The following is a 25180-nucleotide window of genomic DNA, read 5'->3' as shown; positions in this document are numbered from 1 at the left end:
GAAAATCATACCTGAGCTGCTCAGAGATATAGCAGATTTTGAGTTGCCAAGCAGCACCAACAAACTGTTAACTGGAACCCAACCTTCTTTGCTTGTGGTCAGATTCTTTACATACCTAGGGAACAATTTTATTTTTTTGCTTTTAAACTATTAAAAAAATTATAGCATCAAAATATTAGGCCTCATTTGGAAGCAAAGTAGCCCTTGTTTAGAGGCAGTCAACATTTTTTTGTATTTCTTCTGGTGCATATTGTAATACTCTAAAATCAGGGTTTCCCAAAATCCAGCTGTTTTTGGACTACAATTCCCATCATCCCTGACCACCGGTCCTGCTAGCTAGGAATGATGAGAGTTGTAGTCCAAAAACAGCTGGAAACCCGAGTTTGGGAAACTCTGCTCTAAATTAACAACATTCCAGGTTAGAGTGATAGTTCCCCATGAAGTCCCCTTTTCTAGTGAATTCCACCCATCCATCTGATAGCTTTAGCCATGGTTAAGGGAATACTTCCTTATCAACCGTATCCATGGTTTGCAAACCAGTTTCAGGAACTGAAAGAGGTCAGAAACAATACTGAGAAATCAGCAATGGGAACTGAACAATCTCACTGCCCTTTCCAAATCTCTTAACTATATTTACACATCTGGACATTGCACCAGGCCAAGGTGCTTTTGCGGACATTGTGTCTTAAAATATTGGTCTTCATACCAAAGTCCATCTTCTCCTTCATGCATCAGCTGAACTAACTCTCCGCTTTTCAGCACCAGGTCTTCAGGGCCTCCTCTGTCATGATCGGCCACAACAGTGTATTTACCAGGAGTCTAAACATATACAGTAGAAGATACAATTGGTTTAATGAGAAATAATCAAATAGCTATTAACTCTGAGACAGATTTTATGGTGTTTTTTTAATGTGACTTATGTATTATGCATGTGGAGCATTTCTCCCTCATAACTGAGAAGCAGAATCACATCTAGAGTGACTATGCATATATATAAAAACCTAATTTAAAACACATTTTCCAGGATTGTCACAGTCCTGTACAACCAAGAAATATAAGAGGGAAAGGGTTATGGAGTTCTGAATTATTTCACTAGCATTCCATGGGACTTAACTGTGTCAGTTTGGCCCATGATTAGCCAACATGGTGCAAACTACAAACTCCTATCAGTCCCAACCAGCTTGGTCAATTGTTAGGGATGGTGGGAGTTGAAGTTTGGAGGGCACCACATTAACTATCTCTGGTTTAGCCTTTCTCCAATGGTACACCAAAGTGCACCCTGTTCATTTTCCTCCCATTCCCGCCTCCCCCCAATAACAACATACTGCAGATACCAATTACAGAGTTAGGCTACATTAGAATAAGTGCTGCAAAACTATTATCAACTCACTGTTCATTCTACCAGTGTCACTGAAATAATAATAATAAATACTAATACTACTACTACTACTACTAATAATAATAATTATACCCCACCTTTTTTCTCTGACAGGGACTCAAGGGCGCTTACAGATAAAACAAAAGGTTGTCATCTGCTGCATACCATACATTCTGATTGACAACCTATTTCCAAAGACACCATCTCCAAGGGGTCTATGGGAGATTAGTCACTGTGGCCAGGTTCATACATTATATGTTCCTCCCTCCTAGAAACATGAAAATATATTAGTTACCAGCTTTTTCTCTACTTTTACTTCTTCTTCTGCATCTGAGGAATTAAGTGGATCCTCTGCACTGGACCAGCCATCATTTTCTTCAGAAGCATCAAGTGACTGAGATGTTTTAGACCATCCTTAATAAACAAACAAGCAACTGTTATTGAAGCTTCTCAAGCAAGTACTGAACTGTTTTGATATAATAGCCATGAAGGGGTTTTTTTTTTAATACTCAGAAAAGTATTATTTATTTATTTGACATTTAGTTGCGACTTCTATATAAAACGGGGGGATACACTTCGAACAGTTACAACAAAACACTAGATATCCTTTGAACCAATTCAATTGTACTAAGTGATATGCCGTCTTGGTGCTAATAGGCAGCTAGTGAGATCAACAACTGCAGCCAGGTAAGAAATGAGAACCTAACCAAAAAACAATGGTTTGATTCAGACTTAAATCAAGCTTAGAGTAAACCCACTGAAATCAATGGGACTTAAGTTAGGTTTGCCATTACTAAGTCCCATTGATTTCAATCCATGAGTCTGGATCCAATCCAATGTTCTTCCCCAAGCCAAACTACAGTGGTACCTCTGGATGTGAACGGGATCCGTTCCGGAGCCCTGTTTGTATCCAGAAGCGAATGCAACCCACGTCTGCGCGTCTGCAGGTCGCGGTTCGCCGCTTCCGCACATGCGCGTGACATCATTTTGACCCTCTGCGAATGTGCGAGCGGAGAAACCCGGAAGTAATGTGCTCTGTTACGTCCAGGTTGCCGCAGAGCGCAACCCAAAAATACTTATCCCGAAGCTATTTCAACCCGAGGTATGACTGTATTATTAAATTTATTAGATCCTATAAATAAGAGATGGCTAACCTTAGGTATCAGGTACCTCAAGAAAAATTTTCTGGTTCTCTGAAACCCCACTGATTTTGGAGTTGCAGGAAAAAAATAAAAATCCCACAATGTAGATATAGAATTGGGGTGAACAGAAGGGTTTAAAACACTTCATCCCAACATCCTTATGGGGATGCAATTTGTTTCAAGTCATCTGATTGCTCATTTGATGAGCAGGGAGGGGGCAATGATCTGCATAGATCAGGGAGGCTATGAGAGTGTTCAAGGAGTGACATTCACAGATGCCATGCTTCCCTGGAGTGCTAGACAAGGATTAATGCAATCTTTGGGCCGAAAAGGGTTAGCCACTCCATGTTGTTGGTGATTAACCTCAGCCTGTTTTTCTATGGCACTGCTAGAATAGATAACTCATTCTGATGACTCCTCAAAGTCTTGTTAGGTGACAAAAACTTACAAGGTAAGAAAACAAAAGGCCAAAAAAAAGGAAAATAAAAGGTCCTGCTATTTATGTCATAAACGGTAATTCAAACAGTGGGAGACAGGTGTGATTAGTCAAACACATCACAACGTGCTTCAACTGGTACACTTTTTAATCTGCCAAGTGTATCTGGCTCAAAATGCAATGGAATACGACACTTTACTCCCAAGTGCAATTTAGGATAAGAACTTTCACACAGATTAATGGTCCGCTAGTGGTTCATCAGGTTGGGAACACCACGCTTTCATGTTGAACACTAAAGTATCCCTTGGAAGTTCATGAATATCCATTCCAATGAATAAAACATGTATTTAGTTTACCATGTCGCAACAAAGCAGCATATAATTTGATCTCTTCTTGTCTTTGTTTTTCTTTTTTCACACCTATGTGCTAGCATAGATATGGCGTGTGCATGTGTGTGCATACTTGCTTGAGTTTAAAGCTGAACAATTCTATACTGCAAAAAATTACCAATTCTCCCTCTATGCCTCCCAAATAGCGTGCAATGAGAAAAATCTCTTCATTTGTGCTTTTTGTATCATACATCATCATCACAACAACAGGATACAACAATGGACACAATAACAAATCATGCACGTGTTGGCAATGGTACACTTATATTTCTCACTGAGAGTAGACTAAAAGCTACTGTTATTTCTGAGTATCTCATCTTCTAAATAAATAATCCCAAATAAAACTCGTACAACAGATTTCCAAACCTGCTTATTGAAAAACAACCCACTTCAACATAGCTACAAGGATACTGTATGAGTTCCCTGCACTCTCTCTGTGTCACATTCCCCTAGTGTGAGCAAGAAATGAAATCTACAGTGCTGCTCTGCAGATTAAAACAAGTCTGATTGTCAATGCCTTCCATTAATTACAATTAGGCAAATTAAATGAGCAGCGGTTGGCAAGACCCTTTGGGGTGGATCAGAATCTGCTCTTCCCAAAGAAGGTCATTGGGACGTTTGCTCCCCCAGCCCCATGCTGCCAATAAATACTGTATAGCTATTTACTTTCACCTGTATAAATGCAAATGGCTGCCATTCATGACTGTGGGAAATGTGGGAAGCTACACTTGGGGACCTGTGTAGCTTCCCACTGCCCTTCTCATGTCATGGGACGTTGGATGACCCAGCTTCCACAAGGGACACAGGTGGAGCACAACTCCTTGAGAAGTGGTTGTGACTGCCCATGCTAATCATAACACTTTTATAGTGAATAGAAGGTTGCACTTGGACTAGGGGTAATTTTGGGCTTAAAACCCTACTCTGCCATGAGGATGCTCATTCGTTGGCCTTAGGTCTCTTTTTCAGGACCAAAATACATTGGATGGAGTTCCAAACCTGGAATCCCTGATGCCATTGCCTGGTTCAAATAGCAGCTTGGGGTGGCGTGGGGAGTATCCTTTGCTGTGGGTTAAACCAGAGAGCCTAGGACTTGCCGATCAGAAGGTCGGTGGTTCGAATCCCTGCGGCGGGGTGAGCTCCCGTTGCTCGGTCCCTGCTCCTGCCAACCTAGCAGTTTGAAAGCACGTCAAAGTGCAAGTAGATAAATAGGTACCGCTCCGGCGGGAAGGTAAACGGCGTTTCTGTGCACTGCTCTGGTTCACCAGAAGCGGCTTAGTCATGCTGGCCACATGACCCGGAAGCTGAACGCCGACTCCCTCGGCCAATAAAGCGAGATGAACGCCACAACCCCAGAGTCGGCCACGACTGGACCTAATGGTCAGGGGTCAGGCACAATATTTGGGGAGGGAGGATCCCTGGCCCCAGTCTAAATCATGCTGCCTTTTTGGACATTGCTGGAAACTCTGATTTTTTCCCACTCAGTCCTCAGTGGAATTAACCCCACACAATGGAATGGGGAGGGACTACCAGGATGGATGCTGTCCTGAGCTTTTTGGAGGAAGGATAGCATACAAATAAGATTCCAGGCAGACTGAAAACCAATTTAAAAAGAAGGAACAATTCCCAATTCTAGCTATAAATGAGGAAAGTTGAACAACCACCCCCCTCCCTGAAATGAGGTTTTCAGTTTTGGGGCAGTTCCTGCAAGACTTGTGCTTCGTGTCATCTGTGAAACTACAATATGTTAGAGGAAAGCCAAAGCAAGCCCTTAAAAGCAGCCACGAGTCACAGCACACATCACACCATGCACAAAGTCCATGTGGCCCCAGAAGAGATACGTTACCTTGCCTGCGCTGGGCTGCTAGTAAAAGATAAGTAGTGCTGACCCACTTGGCCCTGTTCCAAGTTAACACAGAACTTGCATCTGTGAAAGAACTGAATAATAAATATTCCCAGTGCATTACGCTGTTGCTGTGATACCACCTTCCACCCTGAGCTTGCAATTGGAAACTAGATTCCACTCAATCATAATTAAAATGAAATAGCCTCGCACTATTTATCAAACATAGATCTATCATTTCTCCCCTCCACCCTTCCTAACGTTTGCTATCTTTTTATCAGGTTATATGTTGCAGCAACCTATCTGCCCCAGCTCTACTCCTAGGTTCTCATCTCTCAGCTTTTCACACAATGTGGTTTCCTGGCACATTTGTCCCTGAACTTAAGTGAAGGTACAGAAAATTGCATTGCTTTGTTGGCTACCAGATGCGGCAATTTCAGTCAAAGCGAAGTGCATGCTACTGTTAGGGTTCTGCGATTTCAAGTTTGGAAAGTTGGCTCCACTCTACCTCTCAAACCCAAAGGAGTTGGATCACTCTTTACTTCATGTCGTTTAGTGTTTTTGTCTGGGCTGGTAGGAGAAGCTGCAGTAGGGCAAACAGGCAAAAAAAGACGGAGAGACAAGAAAGAGATATTGAAGAATTCGAGAGAGAGAGAAAATAGGTGGGTTGCATGAAAATTACCTTTGAGTTTAGACTGGAAAACAAAAATAGAATCTCATACTTTTAACTGGTATTAATAAAAGCAAGGAAAAAAACATTTTTAAAATCTAGGAATAATTAAAAAGTGCATATTTGTGGTTATATGTACAAATATTAAAAAGCTGGTAGCAAAGCAATTTTCTTTATTTATATATCATTTTATTCCAATGAAACTAAATCCTGGATCAATACCTGGTCGTGAAAGAAGGATCATTGGCAAAGTCTGGCTTTTAGCGGTAGGAGACGCTGTTTCTGTCAAGGCAAGCATGGAATATTAGTGCTTACCAATATGAACTTTAAGTAGCTGGCTGCACTCATTGGCAGCTTCTCCAGAAAGAACTCAAAGGTAATGGGGTTGTTAAAGAGAAGGAGAGAGAGAAAAAAGAGACTTTTTCCATCAGGGCAATTGATGCATATTGTTGGTCACTCCTTTCAATCTTGTAAAAGCTCCATGGTTATAGTGTGAATGACATCTCAACATGTCTTCCTGGACAATTTAGATAAGTTATTCACTATCAGCATGGAACCACTGTGTATTCATATAGGTGTGAACATAGCTCCCACAACCAAAGCACTGTAATAATAATTTAAAGCAGCCCAGAACAGGGCAGGGCTTTAAAACGCTTTCATGTAAAACGGTACAAAGGAAAATGCTATCAGAGATAACAGCTCTGAGAGCAAGACTAAGCCCACCTTCTGTGGTGGAAAAACACACAACCTCTTTTCCTTAGGGACCTGTGAAAATGACATTTCAAAAGGGTCTCTTTAAAAAGAAAACAACAGCTCATCTTGATAAAAAGCTTTCTTGAAGAAAGCAAGTGCATTCCTTCTCCAGTAACAAACTGAGTTAATGATGATGATGATTTTATTTTATTATTTATACCCTGCCCATCTGGCTGGGTTTCCCAGGTAAGTTTTTAGAGATGACAGAACACAGCATGGAACATGAGAAAAGAGTGGAAGGAGTTGTCCACTGGGAACACATCGTGACAGTGATCCCAAAACTGCATTAATTGCCTCCAAATATCTGGCAAAAATTAAGCCAATTCAAACTTATAGAGCTTGAACCTTACTTTCCTAGACACCTTGTTTATCTCCAAGTACAATCTCAGTCCTTAATAACCAGGAGGGACTTGATTGATTGATTGATTGATTGATTGATTGATTGATTAATACTGCCCCCACCCCCCAATCCCCACCACAAATGAAGTTTGAACATTCATTGTTCACAGAAAAGCATTCTGGTTGGTGTGCAACACATCTTACAATTTTTGTGGAGCTCCCTCCCAGCTCCAGGTCTCCTGCTACAGAGTATTTTGAAAAAGAGAGTAAGGAGCAAGGGCTTCCTATCTGAACAGAAAGGCAACAGCTAGAAAGTTTGGGTGATTTATGGCTGGGAGCTCTAATGAAAAGATGCTAAAGCAACTTTATAATCTTGTCAACAAAAATCATTTCAATCCTTCTATTTAGCCTCATATTTTACATTAGCTTCATGGCTCAAGGCCTGACAGCTGTTCTTTTGAATTTTTCAAGTCCTTAATCAGGGCTTTGAAAAATCAAGAGTTAAGGCTTTGAAGTTACAAGAACCATTTTGGAAATACACAAATCCTAACGGTTTGAATCCTAAGTACTGTGGGCAAAGTTTCCAAGTCTTTTAATTCCTGTGCATTCAATGCCAACTCCCTGCAAAAACCTGATCTAGAGTGTCTAAGGACTCTTCGGAATGGTGTATATAGGCCTCTTCCTTGGATTCAAGCTAATATTTCTACACATACAAACAGTGGCAACTACAGTGTGTACTGAACAAAAATAAAGCAGCTAGCTTTGTAAAATTTACCTTTCTGGCTTTGGGGATTAGTAATACTGTACATTGCAATGTGTGTGTGTGTGTGTGTGTGAGAGAGAGAGAGAGAGAGAGAACTGAGAAATTTGAGATAGTATCGTCAATAAAATGAAGACAGAGAGGAAAAGGATAGAGGGAAAGAACAGAGGAGTCAAAGGTAAACCAGAAGGTTGTGCCAGAAAAGTAAGGCATTTATGAATAATTAATTATTGAAATTGGAACAAATTAACAGAATCACCCACATGTTTACTACACTTTTAGAATCATTTAATATTTTTAAAGGGCTTGAATCATAATTTAGTAATGAAAAATCACCCTATGGAGACAAATAGGTTCCTGCAAATAAATCAGTGTGGTTCTTCTATGGGATTTAAGACAGGCATGCTACTGAACAGATATTAAACAGAACCAACTAGCTAATATTTGTTCTATACCTACCTAAACAAAATATATTTTTATTTTACTTTTTGCACACCTGTTGGTTCTATGACAAGAGTTGACATCACAAAATATGATCACATGACCAAAATATGGTTACAACTCCTTTTATGCAACAACTTATTCCGCTTTACAGTAATTGATGCATATTAATAACCAAAGGGTCCTTCAAATTTACCTTTGCCTTTTTCAGGATACTTTGATGCTACTGAGGTTACACATCCATCAGGACTTACAACACCAGCACTTCTCTCCTCCTGTTTTCTGATGTTCCTTGCCTCATTTCTTGAAGGACTGTTCATGGAAGAAATATAAGACTACACTAAAGGCCAATTCACTTCTTCCCATTACAAGATAACCACAACAATCTCAGAGCAAGTAAAACAAACTTTTTATTTTCCTTTCTTTTTTTTAAGCAAGAGACAACCTTACAAATTAGACATACTTTCCCACTTAATGGGTACGGGGAGAGATGTTCTACACTACACACTATGGTTCTGTGTTTGCCTAGCTCGTTCCATATCTACAATAAATATTTCAGAACAAAACTGAAGGGACAAATTTGTACCTGACACAGTTATTTTTAAGCTGAGACTTGCAGGGGATGTTTCAGGATGCCTGCCAGTGAGGTAGGTAAAGGTGCAGGTAACCTGAAAGTTTCTAAAAACGCATGTGTACAAAGGTTGGGGTCATCATCATTCTCTACTGTTTGTAAAAGCACCCATATAGAAGGTGCTATATGTAGATTAAGAAGGCATTTAAACTCGCACACTGCAATATTTCGCAAGTAAGTTAAAAGCAAATAAATGGTTTTAGAGACAGGCAAAGCAGAGAACACTGAAATCGGAAGAGTATTCGATGAATCAGTGTTTTATAAAGTAATTAGTGGAACAGATAGCAGCTTACCTGGTATTATTAGACGACGCAGGTAAAGGGAGACTGTGTGTATGTTCTAGAACTCTATGCTGGCTAGCTTCTGTAAGGAAAAGAGAGAGAAAGCCTGCCCATCAAAGCATCTCAGGCAAGCTGCAAACTTTTGGTTCAGATTTTGGAAGTTCTGTGCAAAGTTTGGAGCTTTCACTAAATACAGAAGGGGGAACAAATTATAAGGCTTCCGTTACACTGCAACAAACTAAGCATGAACAGAACTCTTTGACAGTAACTGTGGGACTTTGGTTCCGAGCTGGGAGCAAATTAGCAGCAACCCCAACGTCAGGACAGGGTGGGAAGTTTTGCATCCATCCCCGATTGCAACATCTTTAATCTCCCCACACAAAATACAATGGAAGGCGCTTGTGTCTGTAAGGGAAACTAAATGCAGCCATCATACTGATAGCCACATTGCTATTAACATATATTAGGGAGAAAGAAAAGACTTACGCCTGCATGCCTGTAACTGACTGGTCAGTACTTTCCTAATTTCATTTACCCAGGTGGCTTTGACTTCCAGGGTTGGAGCCTGCATCAAAAAGGAAAAGGTAGAAATTCAGCCAACTATTTGCCACAAATTACGCCATTTCGAAACGAGACAGGCAGGACCGATGTTTTCGGGCCTCAAAGAAAACATCTACACCTCCATAAAACTGCCTTTAAAAGGCAGCACAATGCTTACTTTTTTTGGGGGGGGAGTTTACCTGTATTATATACACTTCTTCCCTTGCATTATACCAGATTTCAAATTTTTTAGCGTCACCTTTAACATTCTCTGTTATTCCAACGGCAGTCATCTTAAAAAAAAAAAAAAGGAATGTTAAACTGACATCTGGCATGACACCCTTGCTATTTTTTTGTGATATGTGTGTGCGTGCATGTGTGTGTGTGTGTATATATATATATATGTGTGTGTGTGTGTGTGTGTGTTGCTGAAGCCAAAATGGTATTATTTTTGCTCTACTATTTGTTAAAATGTTTATTTTTTTTAAAAAAACAACCCTATCTTACATTTAAGGAATTCTTAAAGCTGTATGAGGGTGCTTTCTCATATCCTTCTCCATTTTCTTCTCTCTTTTTACAGAACAGTATTGCCTTCTCATGAAGGAAGAGGTGCCTCTGCATTGGCTTGAAACGTGCCAGGTCCTTCACTTTCGAGTGCCCCTTTTTGTGATCAGTCCATACACTGAAAGATCCCTGCATCAGAAGCTTGCCAAGTTCATTCAGGTTTCCCTTAAAACAAACAAACAAACAAAACCGACTGTTTACACTTTGTTAGTAATATTTAGAAAGGAAGACCAGCAATGGGAGCAGCACCATGGGTAGAATTAAATGTTGTGCTAAGGAGGATGTGCCTTCATTTCTACCTGCCAGATAGAACAATCTCCCCTCCCCTTCTCCCAACATGCTGTTCTCAGGGTTCCCCTGACCCTCCTGAGTAAATTTGGGGAACGCGTGGGAGATGCACATGGGTGGGGAAGAGAAGCAGAGAAAGTCCTGCTGCACCAGGGGGACTGGGAGAATTAATACCAGTGTACTGAAAGAAGCAAAGATCACCAGTGTCAAAGCAATGATTCTTCAACATCAACTTTGCTGGACTGGTCATGTTGTGCAGATGCCTGATTATCGTCTTCCAAAGCAACTACTCTATTCCGAACTTAAAAATGGAAAGTGTAATGCTGGCGGTCAACAAAAGAGGTTTAAAGACTCTCTCAAGGCAAATCTAAGAAAATGTAGTATAAACACCGGCAACTGGGAAACACTTGCCTGCGAGCGCTCCAATTGGAGAACAGCCTTTACCAAAGGTGTCATGTACTTTGAAGACACACAAACTCAGGGCGCAAGGGAGAAACGTTCTAAGAGGAAGGCATGCTTGGCAAACCCACACTGTGATCAACTCCCGCCTGGAAACCAATGTCCTCACTGTGGAAGGATGTGTGGATCCAGAATTTGCCTCCACAGTCACTTACGGACTCATTGTTAAAACCGTGTTTATGGAAGACAATCTTATTCGGCTACGAGTGATCGCCAAAGAAGAAGTTATGTTGGCTTGTGCAGGTGGAACAATTTAGTTGAAGCTAGTCCTAAGCCTGCATTATTTTCCTGCAACTGGGTGGGTTGGTTCTATGGTTTTGCCTCTTAAGTCCAGTGAACAGTCCCTTCCTGAAGAAATGGGGAACATCCAAAGTCTGGACTTGTTACATAAGGCTGCTGGGTCTCATGAACTAACCAAAAATGTTTCAGAGTTTTAGTCTACCCTTCTCTCAGGGCTGTGGATGGCAAAAGTTAAATATTAAAAGACAGGAACCAGAATCAAGGTGTGGGATGGTAGAGAGAAGAAAAACCTATTTTATATAAGTGCTCTCAGCAACACCACCCTGCAGCTTTCCATTCCATTCTAAAATTCAATTGATGTGTATATCTCTTTCTGTGGGCGAGCGACACACACCAAACACTGGCTAAGTGACGTGCCACCAGAAATAATGTAAGAAGGGGAAACATTTTCTCGTAAGTGCCAACTAACAGAATATATTGCAGTTCAATGTGTTTTGAAACAAGTTCCTTCTTCAGAAGCAACCTCAAAATTCTGTAGAACAGCAGAAGCAGCTTCGACAAATATTGCAGCACATCTAGTACCGTTAGTAAAAGTGCAAGACAGGGCGAAAAGATATGCTGCTGCAACTATCCTATATATATATAAAAAGGAAACTTTTAAGATTCCTTCTAAAGAAGGGAGCTGTAGTCTGAAATGTACTGAGGTGGAACAAATCTTGTCGGATGGCATTTTTGATAACTGGCTTCTTCTTTCTTCATTCTTTCAGTAGTTTTAACCATCATTTCAGATAAGTGGTGGTGGTGGGGGAAACCGTTGCAGAAAATATTGGCACTACTGCTTGCATTATGTATCGCTAAAATGTGAAATTTTAATGCTACTACTTACATCATAGCCAGTGATTGCAATCTGGTGCATGGAATCATTAACTGCTTTAAGAATTCCCAGTATTGATGTCAGTGCCTCTTGAAGATCTTCTGCTCCTTCACAATTTTTACTGTATTTTAGCATTTCCTGTGAAAAAAGTAAATATATAGCACTTTATGAATCTCAAGAGCAACAAAATTCTCTAGATACAACTGGGGAGCTACTACTATATGCCATAAAATACCGTATTTTTCGCCCTATAGAGCGCACCGGCCCATAGGGCGCACCTAGGGGGTTTTTTTTAGGGGGGGAATAAAGAAAAAAAATACCCCCCCGGCGCGGGGCTGGGGTGGGGGAAGCCCGAGCTTCCCCCAACCCCGACCCCCAGAACAGGCTGCTATCCACAAGCCTTGGGAGCCCGACGGGAACTTCCGCCAGGCTCCCCAGGCTTGCGGATATCTGCCCGAAGCCCGGGGCACACTGCTCAGCGTGCCCCAGGCTTCGGGATGCAGGCTGCTATCCACAAGCCTAGGGAGCCCGGTGGGAAGTCGCGCTGGGCTTCCAAGGCTTGCAGAGAGCTGCCCGAAGCCTGGGGCGCGCTCCCCGGGTTTCGGACTGCAGGCTGCTGTCCGCAAGCCTTGGGAGCCCGGCGGGAACTCCCGGGTGCTCCCAAGGCTTGCGGATAGCTTCCTGAAGCCTGGAGAGTGAGAGGGGTCAGTGCACACCCCTTCATTTTTGGAGGGGAAAAAGTGCATCCTATAGGGTGAAAAATACAGTAAATGGAGACTGCAATATAAAATATAAGGTTACAATCTGAGAAGGACAGAACTGGAGACAGTGAAGATGGAATACCTTAATTCAAGTACCGTATTTTCTCAGCACTTCTTATATGACCTTAGTAAACACATTGGGCTGGTTCACATGCAATGATTAACCTAGTCTGTACATGTTACATGAACATCTCATGTAGCAGAAGAAGGAATAAACCACAATTCAATATCTCTTTCTAGGATTGCTGGCTGGTACGTGACAAGTCAGAAATTGTGGTTTAAAATAAACTTTAGTTAACTGCAAAACAAAGTTAATTCTAAAATCTGGGTTGTGATGTGTGCTTGCTTAAACTAGAATTTTATTCTGAACCACGATTCTTGGTTTAGATGCAACGACAAACCAGGAAATTGAGAAAGAGAAACTGAATCTTATTTTGATCCCCTCCCAACTGTGCTGAGAGGAGAAAAGAAGAAAGAAAGGGGAATACTCCAGTCCAAGGGGTTCATGCATATAACCTCAAACCACAGCTCAGCATTAATTGGGAACCTGCCCATTATCTCCCAGACTCAGCTTGTCAGCTCATAATAATTCACTTCATTGCAATCTTGCTGAAGGCAACTATAAAGGAAGACTGTAAAGCATGCTGAAAATTGCAAACAATGTCAAAGCTATAAACTATGGAATTACTCATAGCGGCCAGTTGCTCTAAATCACAGTAACTTAGAATCCCCCCCCCAATTTTTTTATTGGTTTTCACAAACTAAAAAAACACACACACTAACAAATAAACAGACAAACATAAATCATAACCTTATTAAAACTAATCTTCTTAACATTGTTAAGTGACTTCCTCGTACCCCCCTAGTTGGATTTCAATGAATATCATTTTAACGGTTTTCCAAATCAAAGTTCTTAAAATCTTAACTTAATCACTTAACATCAGTCATTCTTCACAATTCAGCATTAAACATAATAATTCCTCGCTTTACTTATTTAAATCCTAGGCCTAGCTGGTAATTGCAAGCTTTTCCCAATTAATTTAACTTGATGTATTTAGCTTAACAGTCATTAAATTTCTTCTATTCTGATAGAACCTCCAAACAAGGTCACTTAGAAATTAACTAAAGGCATGGCTAAAATAGTATTATACTCCTTACCTTTAGCAAAAGCTGATATTTGGTTATTCTTTGAACAGGTTTCAGTAAATAGGAATCTAAACTCAGCTTGTGGTCAAGTTTTCTCTGACACTCCTATAAACGTAAATGAATAAAGAACTGAAAAAATCCTTCCATGAAATGCAATGAGAAAGATAGTAATCAACTAATTATGTGTTTACAGTAAAATAAAGAATACCTGAAAGAATACAGAGTCTGAGAACTGCCTCCACAGACTTTCAGATCGAGGTTTATTTTGACAGTATTTTTCATAAATCTGAAAGTCTTCCATCTGAATGAGAGAAAATAATTATTACAAAAGTTTTAAGTTTTCATGCAATTATGAAGTAAACTATCACACTTACAATGGGCATTCGACTAAGTCTTACTCAGAGGAGACCCACTAAAATGAAAGAAGATGGCTAAGTTAAGTCAATTGCTTTTAATGGGTCTACTCTTGAGGAAAGCTTGAATAACAACCATTCTTATTAACGGACTGTTGAAATATGTATGGCTTTTCCGATTGGCTAAAACTGAGTTGACATTAGATCACGCAAAGTAACACCCCCCCCCCCCCGTTAATTCATGTCTCTGTTCCTGTGAGAACTCCAAAAAAAACCCTGTATTATTTATTTAATATCTATAGTCCACCCTTCCTCCCTGAGGAGTCTCAGCTGGTAAGCACATTACTGTTAAAAGAATACAATGAAAAATAAAATAACGTATTTAAAATGTCTTTTTTTAAAAACAACATACTCTCATAATCATTTAAACGTTGCCAGGAAAATTTTTAGCCATCTAATGTCTGGGTAAACAGGGATGTTTTAAAATCCATCCTGAAAGGTTATAAAGAGGGGGCAGATACACCTCACCACAGAGGAGACATTCCACAAACAGGGAATCTCCACTGAGAAGGCCCTGCCTCATAACAATGCCAACCAGGCAGCACCCAGCAGTGGCACTTCCAATAGGACATTCTCCGCTGATTGTAGGGCCCAAGATGGTTGACACTAGGGAAGGCGCTCTTTCAGGTACAGTGGTACCTCGGGTTATAGATGTATCAGGTTACAGACTACGCTAACCCAGAAATAGTACCTCGGGTTAAGAACCTTGCTTCAGGATGAGAACAGAAATCGCGCGGCGGGAGGCCCCATTAGCTGAAGTGGTACCTCAGGTTAAGAACGGTTTCAGATTAAGAACGGACCTTCAGAACGAATTAAGTTCTTAACCCGAGGTACCACTGTACTTGGGTCCCAAGCTGTTTAGGGCTATGTTTGCCAGCACTAGCCCCTTGAACTGAACTGGTACTACACAACATGACCCACAACAGCGAAACTCAACTGGGTAAATCTGATATGACTGTAATTTCCTAGAAGCTAGCAGAACTCAGAATTCTAATCTGCCTCTCTAATATGCATTTGTTTCAGCATGAAGGCCTAGACCTGTGTTTCCCAACATGGGGCACACACCCCACAGGGGGGCAGTTTGATTTTTAAGGGGGACAATTTGAGAATGACTTAGACCAAGTTAATGGCCTTTTAGGCTTCCTCCACGTGAATAGGAGTTCACTTTTTGAATCATAAGAATTATATGTTATGGGGAGGTGGGGGGGATCAGGATTTTAGAGATGCTTAGGTGGGGCATGGCCACAAAAAGGTTGGGAACCACTGGTAGACATTTGGAATACAGACATTATTGAGGAAGAACGATCAAGTTAGCAAAACAACTATGCCCTCGATCAGCTGGTGGACATACTTCAGGCTTGTTGAATCTATTTCGCTTTTCATAAGAACTCCCAAGGTTCACCAACCAGAGACAGATGCAAAATAGTGGCTCAGCATAACTGGGAGCCGAAAACTTTTGTGGATCTACTGCAAGTCATTCAGCAATTTTCCACTGGATCCTGATCCCACCCCTGCAACAAACCACTTAAAACGGGTTGTGCGCACATGATTTTTGTCACATTCATCGTAAAACTTTCATCATTAACCATATGTACCAGCTTTATTCTTGATTGAATTAGGAACATGCAACCATGGCTTAATTTCTCCTCATATTGCTGGTGCCAGAATGAAAACTATTCTTCTAATGAAAGGTCAAACACAAAAACTATGACCCTCATTTTCGTACTACTTACCCTTTCAAGGAAACACCTTCCTACCAGCTCTGGATATTCTATATAATTTTCTAGTTCTCTTAAGAATATTCTGCAAAGAAAATAATTTTAATTTATTTGAAAAATATGGAGAAACAATTGATAAATATCTACAGCTCCTCTACCTTTTAATATATACAGTGGTACCTTGGTTTAAGAACAGTCCTGTTTAAGAATGATTCGGTTTACAAACTCCGCAAAACCGGAAATAGTGTCCCAGTTTAAGAACTTTACCTCGGTCTAAGAATGGAATCTGCACAGTGGAAGGGCACCGGCGGCGGGAGGCCTCATTAGGGAAAACACACCTCAGTTTAAGAATGGTTTTAGTTTAAAAATGGACTTCCGGAACGGATTAAGTTTGTAAACCGAGGTACCACTGTACTGTCTGAAATATCAGAAGCAGGGAGCTGTAGTATCCTTATATGAAACTAAACAAAGATGAATCTAAAACAGCACCAAGTTCAAAGTAGTATTACTGCTTCCTTTTTTTACAGCTTTCACACTTAAATACAGTGGCCACTACATAAAGAAGACCCCTCAGGAATCTATGGTTACATTTGCATATCATACTAAACCATAGTTTAGTACAACATGAATAAGCTTCAGCAAAAGGAATGGGACAACCACAGTAAGTACTTACAAAAGAGAGATTGGGTGCAAACCCTATAGTAATTTCCATGGAGTTTTCACAAAGAACCAATGTGCAAAAAAGCTGAAGCAATGGATTTGTGGACTACTGCTTTAAAAAGGAGCTTAACTACTGTGACTCTGCAAAACCAAATAATTTGGGGGTTTCTATGTATTTTTTTTAAAATCACAAAGAATATATTCTAATGTGTTCGTTTTAATTTTCTGTTAATATGACTAGAAATTTGTGCACAGGCCACAAATCTTAACCTGTTGTGAAAGTGATAGATTTCTTCCATGTTTCCAAACAAGACATCTTTCTTATTTTGCAGCCCTGGTAAAATGAGATGTGCCATTAAGGGGCTGTCCATTTCTGCAGCATAGCCCTGTAATACAAAAGGCAAGCAGATTAATTGCTTGCAGTTAGTTCCAACATCTCTCTCCTTCTTCAGCAAGTCTAGTCTGCTCAAAGCTGATAAACACACAGCAATATTTCAACATCATTGTGAGGGGGAGAGACTATTCAATGTCCAGTACAGCAGCTCTCCCTTTTAATTCAAGCCCAGTTCTGCAAAAACAAAAACAAAAAACCCCCCACAAAAACACACGCATCTGCCATCTTATAAACAGTTTTGGAGAATATTCAAGTTAAAGAGGAAGTTTACAAAAATCAGAATGTATTTTTGAAATGCATGTAAATTCAAGACTATAAAAATCCATCCAACTGATAGTTCCAGTGTTTTGGATCCTGAGCTCACCACAATGACTATGGATCCCCATATCGTGACCTTTCCAGCCAATTGTTCTTCTTCCTTCCTGACCTAAGTTCCTGTTTATGACATCTGCTGTAGGCAACAAAGCCAGATCTATTCTTTAGCACTTCCACACAGCAGGAAAGACGCACGAACTTGTTTTAATTTGCACTTTTAAGTACTCATGTACTCTTCATTCAGTACAGCTAGGCAAGATTTTCCTTTTGCCTGGGTTCATATAAAGAACTTGGCTTGGAAAGCGAAACAAGGCAGAAATGCAATAGAATGCATTATGTCACCAGGCACACTGATGAAAACAACATTTTGATCTCCCTTCCGTACCACAACATTAGGAGGTACATGGACGGAGGACTGTCTGCCTCCGCGTCCTTCGCCACCAGGAACTTGGGAGATGCAAAATGCAATGGCCCTATATGGGAAGTGCCGTATTTTTCGCTCTATAAGACGCACCAGACCACAAGACGCACCTAGTTTTTGGAGGAGGAAAACAAGAAAAAAAAATTCTGAATATCAGAAGCCAGAACAGCAAGAGGGATCGCTGCGCAGTGAAAGCAGCAATCCCTCTTGCTGTTCTGGCTTCTGGGATAGCTGCGCAGCCTGCATTCGCTCCATAAGACACACACACATTTCCCCTTACTTTTTAGGAGGGGAAAAGTGAGTCTTATAGAGCAAAAAATATGGTATTTTCAAATATTATGGCAGGAAGGAGGAGCAGGTCTGCACTGGGAAGCTGTCTTCAGTTGTAAAAAAAAAAAAAAGCCATTCAAGGATGACCATGTCAAGGAATTTGTAAAGCTGACTGAGTAGGAGATTCCTCCTCTTTTAAGTGCTTTGTCAAGAGAGCGGAGGAAGGTCCCAATTCCACAACAAAAGGGAGTTATTTCTAGGGGAGTATGGAAAACCTTTCACTGCAAAAATCCCACAACCTCTACCCGCCCCATTAACTCAATCCTAATACCATTTGGTAGTCATACATACAGTTTCGGAATGTGCACTGCATAGGCAAATTTGCTCAAGGGTTGAGTTAAATGTAGCACTGCAATGGGGCTCAAATGCCTACCTCAAGAACGCAGAGAAGTTCTTCCACATACGCTCGTTCTGTTTCAAGAAGTTCATTCATTACATGTCTATGAACACAGGAATCAGATTAGTCAAGTGGCGGCTCCTCAAATCAGTCTTCATGTGTTTCTTAGATTACTGACAATAGAGATCATGAGTAAGTCTCTGATACATACTAGCAACTACATAGGAGCTGTGAGGAGTTTCCTAAAAATGAAAGAACTGTAATGGTATTTTAGCAGCTTAGTACCACCGAAACCAAATAATGCCCTATCTAAACGTTGCTGCCACATTATACAGGGATGCGTTCAAGGAATTTGCTTAGATCATGGATAGGCAAACTAAGGCCCAGGGGCCGGATCCAGCCCAATCACCTTCTAAATCTGTCCCACAGATGGTCTGGGAATCAGCATGTTTTTACATGAGTAGAATGTGTGCTTTTATTTAAAATGCATCTCTGGGTTATTTGTGGGGCATAGGAATTTATTCATCCCCCCCCAAAAATATAGTCCGCCCCCCGCACAAGGTCTGAGGGACAGCGGACCAGGCCGCTGCTGAAAAAGTTTGCTGACCCCTGGCTTAGATCAACCAAATCTCAGGTTAGATGCATAAAAGATGTAACCACTGGAGAAGCTTCTAACATGCTAACTGTACAATATTGCTCTAGTATGTAAAGTACTTACTTCCTTAACACGGCTAGATTTTCTTCATCATCCATCACAGATCCACCTCTGTTTTGATGGATTTCACTGATTTCTCTCTGAAAATATTTTTTGTTTCAAAGTCAACAGCACCATAGATAAAGCAACAAATCTACATTTAGGGTCAAACCAGAAGGAACATTGCAACCAGCCAGATGGGCGGGGGATAAATAATAATTATTATTATTATTATTATTATTATTATTATTATTATTATTATTATCCTGATGCTCTTGTCTCCTCTCCAAAGTACCTTCGGGAGGGAGATTTGCAACAGAGTAGGTAGGGCGTGTATATGTTTGTCTTTAACTCTCTCCATCTTATGCCTACCTGCCAATCTTACTCTAAATGCCACTCCTCAGATGCTTTCTTTTCAAGCATGGTCTTGAAATTCCATTGGGAATTGAAAACACAAGAACACAACAGCAGAGGTGTTTCATGTTTCAGGGGGAAGTGGTGAGCAGGAATGATGCCTGCTTCTCTACTGCAAATCACTCTTCCAGAGGACACTTTCGAACAAAAGAGCAGCCAGCAGGCTAATATGGCTACAGGTACACTGGCAATCACTCTCCTTTATCAAGTATGTGAATGGAAAGACCCATATTTAAAGAGATATATCTTCTGCCACCACATCTAGTTTGGCACTGAGAAACACAGGCAGAGGTGGAGGCTCAAGCAGGTATACAAAAGTTGCAAAACTTGGTCAAATGTTTTGATGTTCTCACTTTGTATTACTTCACATGGAACACACACAAAATGTATTGCACGGCCTGGGTGAATCAAGTATGATGGCGTTTCATTTTTGCTGGGAAAATTGTGGGCTTGTGGAATCTTTTTGCACAATGAGTAGGATCAAGGATGCACTGAAATTAAATGCTTTTCCTGCTTTCCGTTTGGGAATAGATTGTTTCCTGATTTAAAATAGAAAAAAAATCTTTATACAGTCGTACCTTGGTTTTCGAACAGCTTAGTTTTCGAACATTTTGGCTCCCGAACACTGCAAACCTGGAAGTGAGTTTGCGAACTATTTTGGGGTGCCAAATGTCCAGTGGGGCTTCCGATTGGCTGCAGGAGCTTCCTGCAGCCAATCAGAAGCCGTGCTTTGGTTTCTGAATGTTTTGGTCGAATAGACTTTCGGAATGGATTCCGATCGACTTCCAAGGTACGACTGTATCTGTTTACTGATCCACTGAAAAACTGTTTAATAAAATGATCTACACTGTTTCAGGCCCTGATCTGACCCTGACTATTCATCCTCCAACCAAGACTCAGACCTTAGAGAGCCAGGAATCCTCTAACCCCACTACCGATGCTTCAGCATCTAGGGAGACACTTCACAAGGCTGGCTCCCTGGAAAAATCCTCAGGGCAGACACTTGATTCAGACAGCACAGACACCAGAAAGTCCTAGCTATCACAGCCACTTGAAAGCCCAAGGGAACAGAGCAACTTTCAAGGAAGGAGCTTTTGGGAAGCAAAGAGCACAATTCAATCCTTGTAGCTGGTCTCCAGTGGGATTTGCCAAGGCCAGACTATGTAAGCCTTCGGTTTAGTTTGGTAGTTCTTGGAACAATACAGGACTTTCATCTCCCAGACTGTTGCAACCTGACTTAACTTCTCTGCCCATGACTGACTCTTGGGACCTGCACTCAGCTGCTGTGCCGTTTGGATGACACTCAATTCTGGACTGCTTTCTTGCATTTTAAACAATGGGGCCACATGCCTGTAGTAAGTGTGTCCAGAGACAAAAGGGAGCAGAGCAATGGATGTGAAAGCTAGTTCTCTGTGTTAGGTTAGTTTCTACATGCAACCCTCCCCCCTCTATATCTTCCATCCAGCGTGATCAGAGTTCAAAGACACCTTCCACCCAGAGACATACAAATAAGGTGCAGGGCAGGTCTGGTGAGAGATGTCTTGGGGAGAGGGGCTATGGTCTTGAGGGTCAGACAGAGGTCTGGAGGGCTGTATTTGACCCCCAGGCCTGAGGACTGCCCATCCCTGATACATCTAAACATGCTTAAAAACACACATGGGCAGCCACACACACCTACCTTGATTCTTCTCAAGTACATTCCTCGAACCATGAGACTGTCAGGGCTGGATGAATCCTCAGTGTCTCTTTGAAGGCCTGGTATGCAAAACAAATCCAACCATTGAAAGCCAGTCAAGTCATAAGCTTGGTTATTTTTGGATTCAACAGGTTCTGAGCAAGCCAGCTGCTTACCTGGAGAAGGACAAGGGGATTTTAGAGAGTTCTCTGGTCTAGGGGCCACGGGCTGAACTGGACGCATCTGCTTAGCTGCCAGTTTCTTAAGGCTGACGCGCCTCTTTTGAAACATTTCTTCCATGCTTTCCTGCTTCTGCAAAACCTTTTGTATGTGCTCCTGTAGTAGAAGCCGAAATTAAACCATCGTTTTAAACCATGTCCATGGTGCTTATTTATTTTCAAATTGAACTGCTTTAATCCTGCATTGTCAACACACAACTCAGTTGATAGTGCACTAATTTCCAGTAATTCAATAATGATTTGGAACAATAACATTTTGTTTTTTTAATACAAAAATGGATAACAAAGAACATGCTTGGGTTTAAAAATGAATAACATTTTCACACATTGCACACATTTAAGATTCTTAGGACAATACTCTAAGCAACTGAATTCCGATTCTGTAGTTCAGCTGCATGCCTATTTGTTGCCTAAACAAATCGTATAGCAAAATACTCATTTGTCTTGCATTTAGTCTCCTATCCTATTTACATACAGAGATACGCAGCTAAAATTTCCCATAGCGGCAGCCCCACATGCTGCTCTGGAGTGTCCCGTGAACAGCTTTCCGTGGGGTGGAGGACTGGGCAGTCGCCAAGCAGAAAAAGCAACCACATGACCAGGTGCTTCTGCTCAGACAGAGTTAGCCAGTGTTTGTGAGTGGGAATCCACAATATTCTGGCTCTAATACAGATGCACGTGTTTGTAGCTATCTTGACACCCTTGCAGAAGTATTTTAACACCTCAGCTTTAATTTAGGGACAGACTTGGACTACCTGTGCTTCCTGATGGGGCAAGACACGGGTTTCGGCTCCTTCAAACAAACAGGTTTGGGTAGAAAGTAAAGCTATCTTGGCATAATAACTGAATACTCCATTCATTATTAAGTTCCGGCATTAAGAGTACCATTAATTCCTCACTAAGGATGGCTTCATATTCTCTGAACAAGTAATTCAGTTCCATGAGCTTGTTGTCTCCACCCGTCTCCAAAAACTTCTCAATCTCCTGTAAAGCGGATTCTGCTCCATCTTGGGACTGGCATTTGTCCACAGGCTGTGAAGCCAGCAGGAAAATTCCCTCATCACACCACTTCATGGACTGTAAATGTACAAAGGAGGCAGGCAGAAATGGCACATCAGTAAATATCCTTGAACTGGAAAAAGATTTAGCAATACACATGCACAACCAGGCTTGCACCCCTACTCACTCTGAGCTTCATCTCTCCAACCCAATTTCCAAAGCCGCTTCTCTTTTCTGTTTCCGCAGCCCCGCTTTGCAACTGTTTTCACCTTCACGCCATGCCCATGGCTCCCCCACCTCCTTTTGCGCAACCCCTCCCTTGTACAGAAACTACCCCCATGGTAACTTCTTGCATCTTTCTCCTCCCACACATTGCAACTACCAAGCAGCCTCTTCACCATGTGGCACTTATGAAGCCAGCATCCCCTCCACTTCTTCAAACCCTTTCACACCCCTGCTTTCACTTTCAACCCAATTCCCATGCATCCTACTACCTTTTCTTGCAACCCATTTTGCACTCCCATTTTCACCTTCACTCCATTTCCCCCTGTAGCCTCCTTCTTTACTGTTCCGAACTATCCCTTGCACACAGATCACCCCCATTTCCATGCCTCAACGTCTATTCTGCAGTCAGTGTAGATCAGTAATCTTCAATCTTTTCAGATCTCGGATTATACATCTGTATGGTGGCAGGACTGCTGCAACTCAGTACAGTGGAACCTTGTGTTACGGATGGATCCATTCTGGAGGCCTGTCCATAACACGGAACTGACGCAAGGTGATGCGCTGTGTCTGCGCATGCGCGCAGCGCAATCTAGCACTTCTGCACATGCGGCGAAACCCAGAAGTAACCCATTCCAGTACTCCTGGGTTGCCGCAGGACGCAACACGAAAACACATAACCTGAAGTGGACGCAACATGAGGTATGACTGTAGTGGTTCCTGATCCACTAGCTGAAGGGGGAGGCAAGTGGATCAATGGTCTGTTTCAGTATAACACATCTTCCTATGTTTCTGTTGCCTGTCACTCTAATAAATGAAGTTGTCTCACTCTTTGGTTGGATATTTTGGTCCCCATTGTTGTGGGGAGCTACTCCCTCTGTGTTACAGTAGTCAACAGTGACTGCCCCAGGAAGGGTCATCACATGCCTGCAATTTGATGAGCAAAATCAGTAAAGTTGGGACTACCTTCTCCAGCCGGCTGTGCAACTCATGCGACTGGTTCAAGAAAGCCCTGATTTTATTCACTGCGGTGGCAATGGCATCACAGTGATGTTGGAGTTCGTTGCACTTGGGGAGAATGGAGTCCACAGCATAATGGTTGTTTTGTATAAACTGGTCACCTTTAGAGATCAGCATCTTGGCCTTTCCCAAAATCTCCTATGAAAGTAATTGGATAAGACATGAAAGCATAAGTTGTAACGTTATCTCTTCACAAGAGCAGCCTACTGAAAAAAAACATGGCATACGAAGAAACGTCAAATCTTTACATGCGATTTCTCTTCAGAGCTGGTGAGATCTTTCAGAATGTGCTCCACATGTGAACAGCTATTTCCCACTTCTGTGAAATGTGACAGCCTCTCAGATACACTATCAAGAGCTGCTTTGACCTGAAACGAGAGACAGCTACATGTAAACGAAAATGTGGAATTTTACACACCTGAGGGAACAAGTTTCACCTCTTTCATAAATCGTCAGTTATATAACAAGGTCTTCATTTTCTTTAGTCACACCAACAAAGCAAAGCTGCCAGTCATCTCATTCACTGAGAGTAATAATCATGGAAACTTGTATACGTTGAACTATAAAAGGTGTCTTTTTGATGCTGGACAGCTTTCTTGTGTCAAATATATTTAAATCACAGAATGTTGATTTGAAACTTTGAGAAGGGATTCCGTGAAATCAAAGCTGTGAAGCTGTAGGACTTACGTCAACAATATTTAGATGTTGAACGACATACTTTATGGAAGGTCACAAATGTAATTTATTATTGTACAGATAATATTCTGTAGATATTGATTCATCTGTTCTCTCAGTTACAACACTGGAATTGCTATGGTTTACATTTAGTTTTATTCTACCCTGCTCTGAGATTATTATAACATATGGCAGCTTAAGAACACTATTAAATAAATAAAACTGAGACATGTTTTTTGATAGTACTACATAAGGCAAAATTAATTTAGTGAATGACAGAGGAGAGAGAGCAAGACGATAGCAAAGTAATACAACACACAAAATATTACTGGGTGTTGACTTTGAATTGCATTGAGGATAGCCCAGTCAGTAGAGCATGAGACTCAATCTCAGGGTTGTGGGTTCAAACTTTTGTTGAGCAAAAGATTCCTGCATTGCAGGATTGGATTAGATGACTGTTGTGGTCTCTTCCAACTCTGCAATTCTATGTTTCTCTGTCTGTCTGTCTCTCTCTCTCTCTCTCTCTCTCTCTATATATATATATATATATATTTAAAAGTCATCACCTCTTTGAACTCCAGTTCAAAATGTCTAAGTTGCAAGCACTGCTCAAGCTTCTGTTGATGTTTAGACCAAAAATCATCAAAGGCTGCTTCCGTTTCATCTAGCTGAGCTAGAAGCCTAAAAGAGAAAAGGACAACAACTCTATCCAGTGAAATAGA

The 25180-nt window shown here is 41.3% G+C and overlaps 1 protein-coding gene across 24 annotated transcripts in view; it reads right to left on the bottom strand.

Annotated features, from left to right (window-relative positions):
• MCF2L (MCF.2 cell line derived transforming sequence like) overlaps nucleotides 1-25180 on the bottom strand; it is a 120392-nt gene that overhangs the window by 2378 nt on the left and 92834 nt on the right. For 8 of the 24 annotated variants that reach the window (XM_083501108.1, XM_083501113.1, XM_083501106.1 and 5 more), the window contains 23 exons: nucleotides 25025-25139; nucleotides 24032-24151; nucleotides 23730-23921; nucleotides 22428-22619; nucleotides 21480-21639; nucleotides 21307-21383; nucleotides 19239-19315; nucleotides 18557-18623; nucleotides 16994-17109; nucleotides 16079-16148; nucleotides 14141-14233; nucleotides 13945-14037; nucleotides 12038-12163; nucleotides 10108-10329; nucleotides 9801-9893; nucleotides 9547-9625; nucleotides 9073-9142; nucleotides 8345-8460; nucleotides 6078-6137; nucleotides 5694-5768; nucleotides 1674-1792; nucleotides 707-819; nucleotides 12-115 (listed from right to left, as the gene is read on the bottom strand). In XM_083501108.1, the coding sequence (XP_083357234.1) occupies nucleotides 12-115; nucleotides 707-819; nucleotides 1674-1792; nucleotides 5694-5768; nucleotides 6078-6137; nucleotides 8345-8460; nucleotides 9073-9142; nucleotides 9547-9625; nucleotides 9801-9893; nucleotides 10108-10329; nucleotides 12038-12163; nucleotides 13945-14037; nucleotides 14141-14233; nucleotides 16079-16148; nucleotides 16994-17109; nucleotides 18557-18623; nucleotides 19239-19315; nucleotides 21307-21383; nucleotides 21480-21639; nucleotides 22428-22619; nucleotides 23730-23921; nucleotides 24032-24151; nucleotides 25025-25139 (2549 nt within the window). Of the gene's footprint in view, nucleotides 1-11; nucleotides 116-706; nucleotides 820-1673; nucleotides 4429-4690; nucleotides 5769-6077; nucleotides 6138-8344; nucleotides 8461-9072; nucleotides 9143-9546; nucleotides 9626-9800; nucleotides 9894-10107; nucleotides 10330-12037; nucleotides 12164-13944; nucleotides 14038-14140; nucleotides 14234-16078; nucleotides 16149-16993; nucleotides 17110-18556; nucleotides 18624-19238; nucleotides 19316-21306; nucleotides 21384-21479; nucleotides 21640-22427; nucleotides 22620-23729; nucleotides 23922-24031; nucleotides 24152-25024; nucleotides 25140-25180 lie in introns of all 24 variants that reach the window. The other 16 variants (XM_083501102.1, XM_083501103.1, XM_083501104.1 and 13 more) reach the window with 5 other exon arrangements.

Source organism: Podarcis liolepis (genome assembly GCF_965112155.1).
Source record: "Podarcis liolepis genome assembly, chromosome: 4".
In the NCBI taxonomy this organism is placed as follows: domain Eukaryota; kingdom Metazoa; phylum Chordata; class Lepidosauria; order Squamata; family Lacertidae; genus Podarcis; species Podarcis liolepis.
This window is presented reverse-complemented; position numbering and strand designations above follow the sequence as displayed.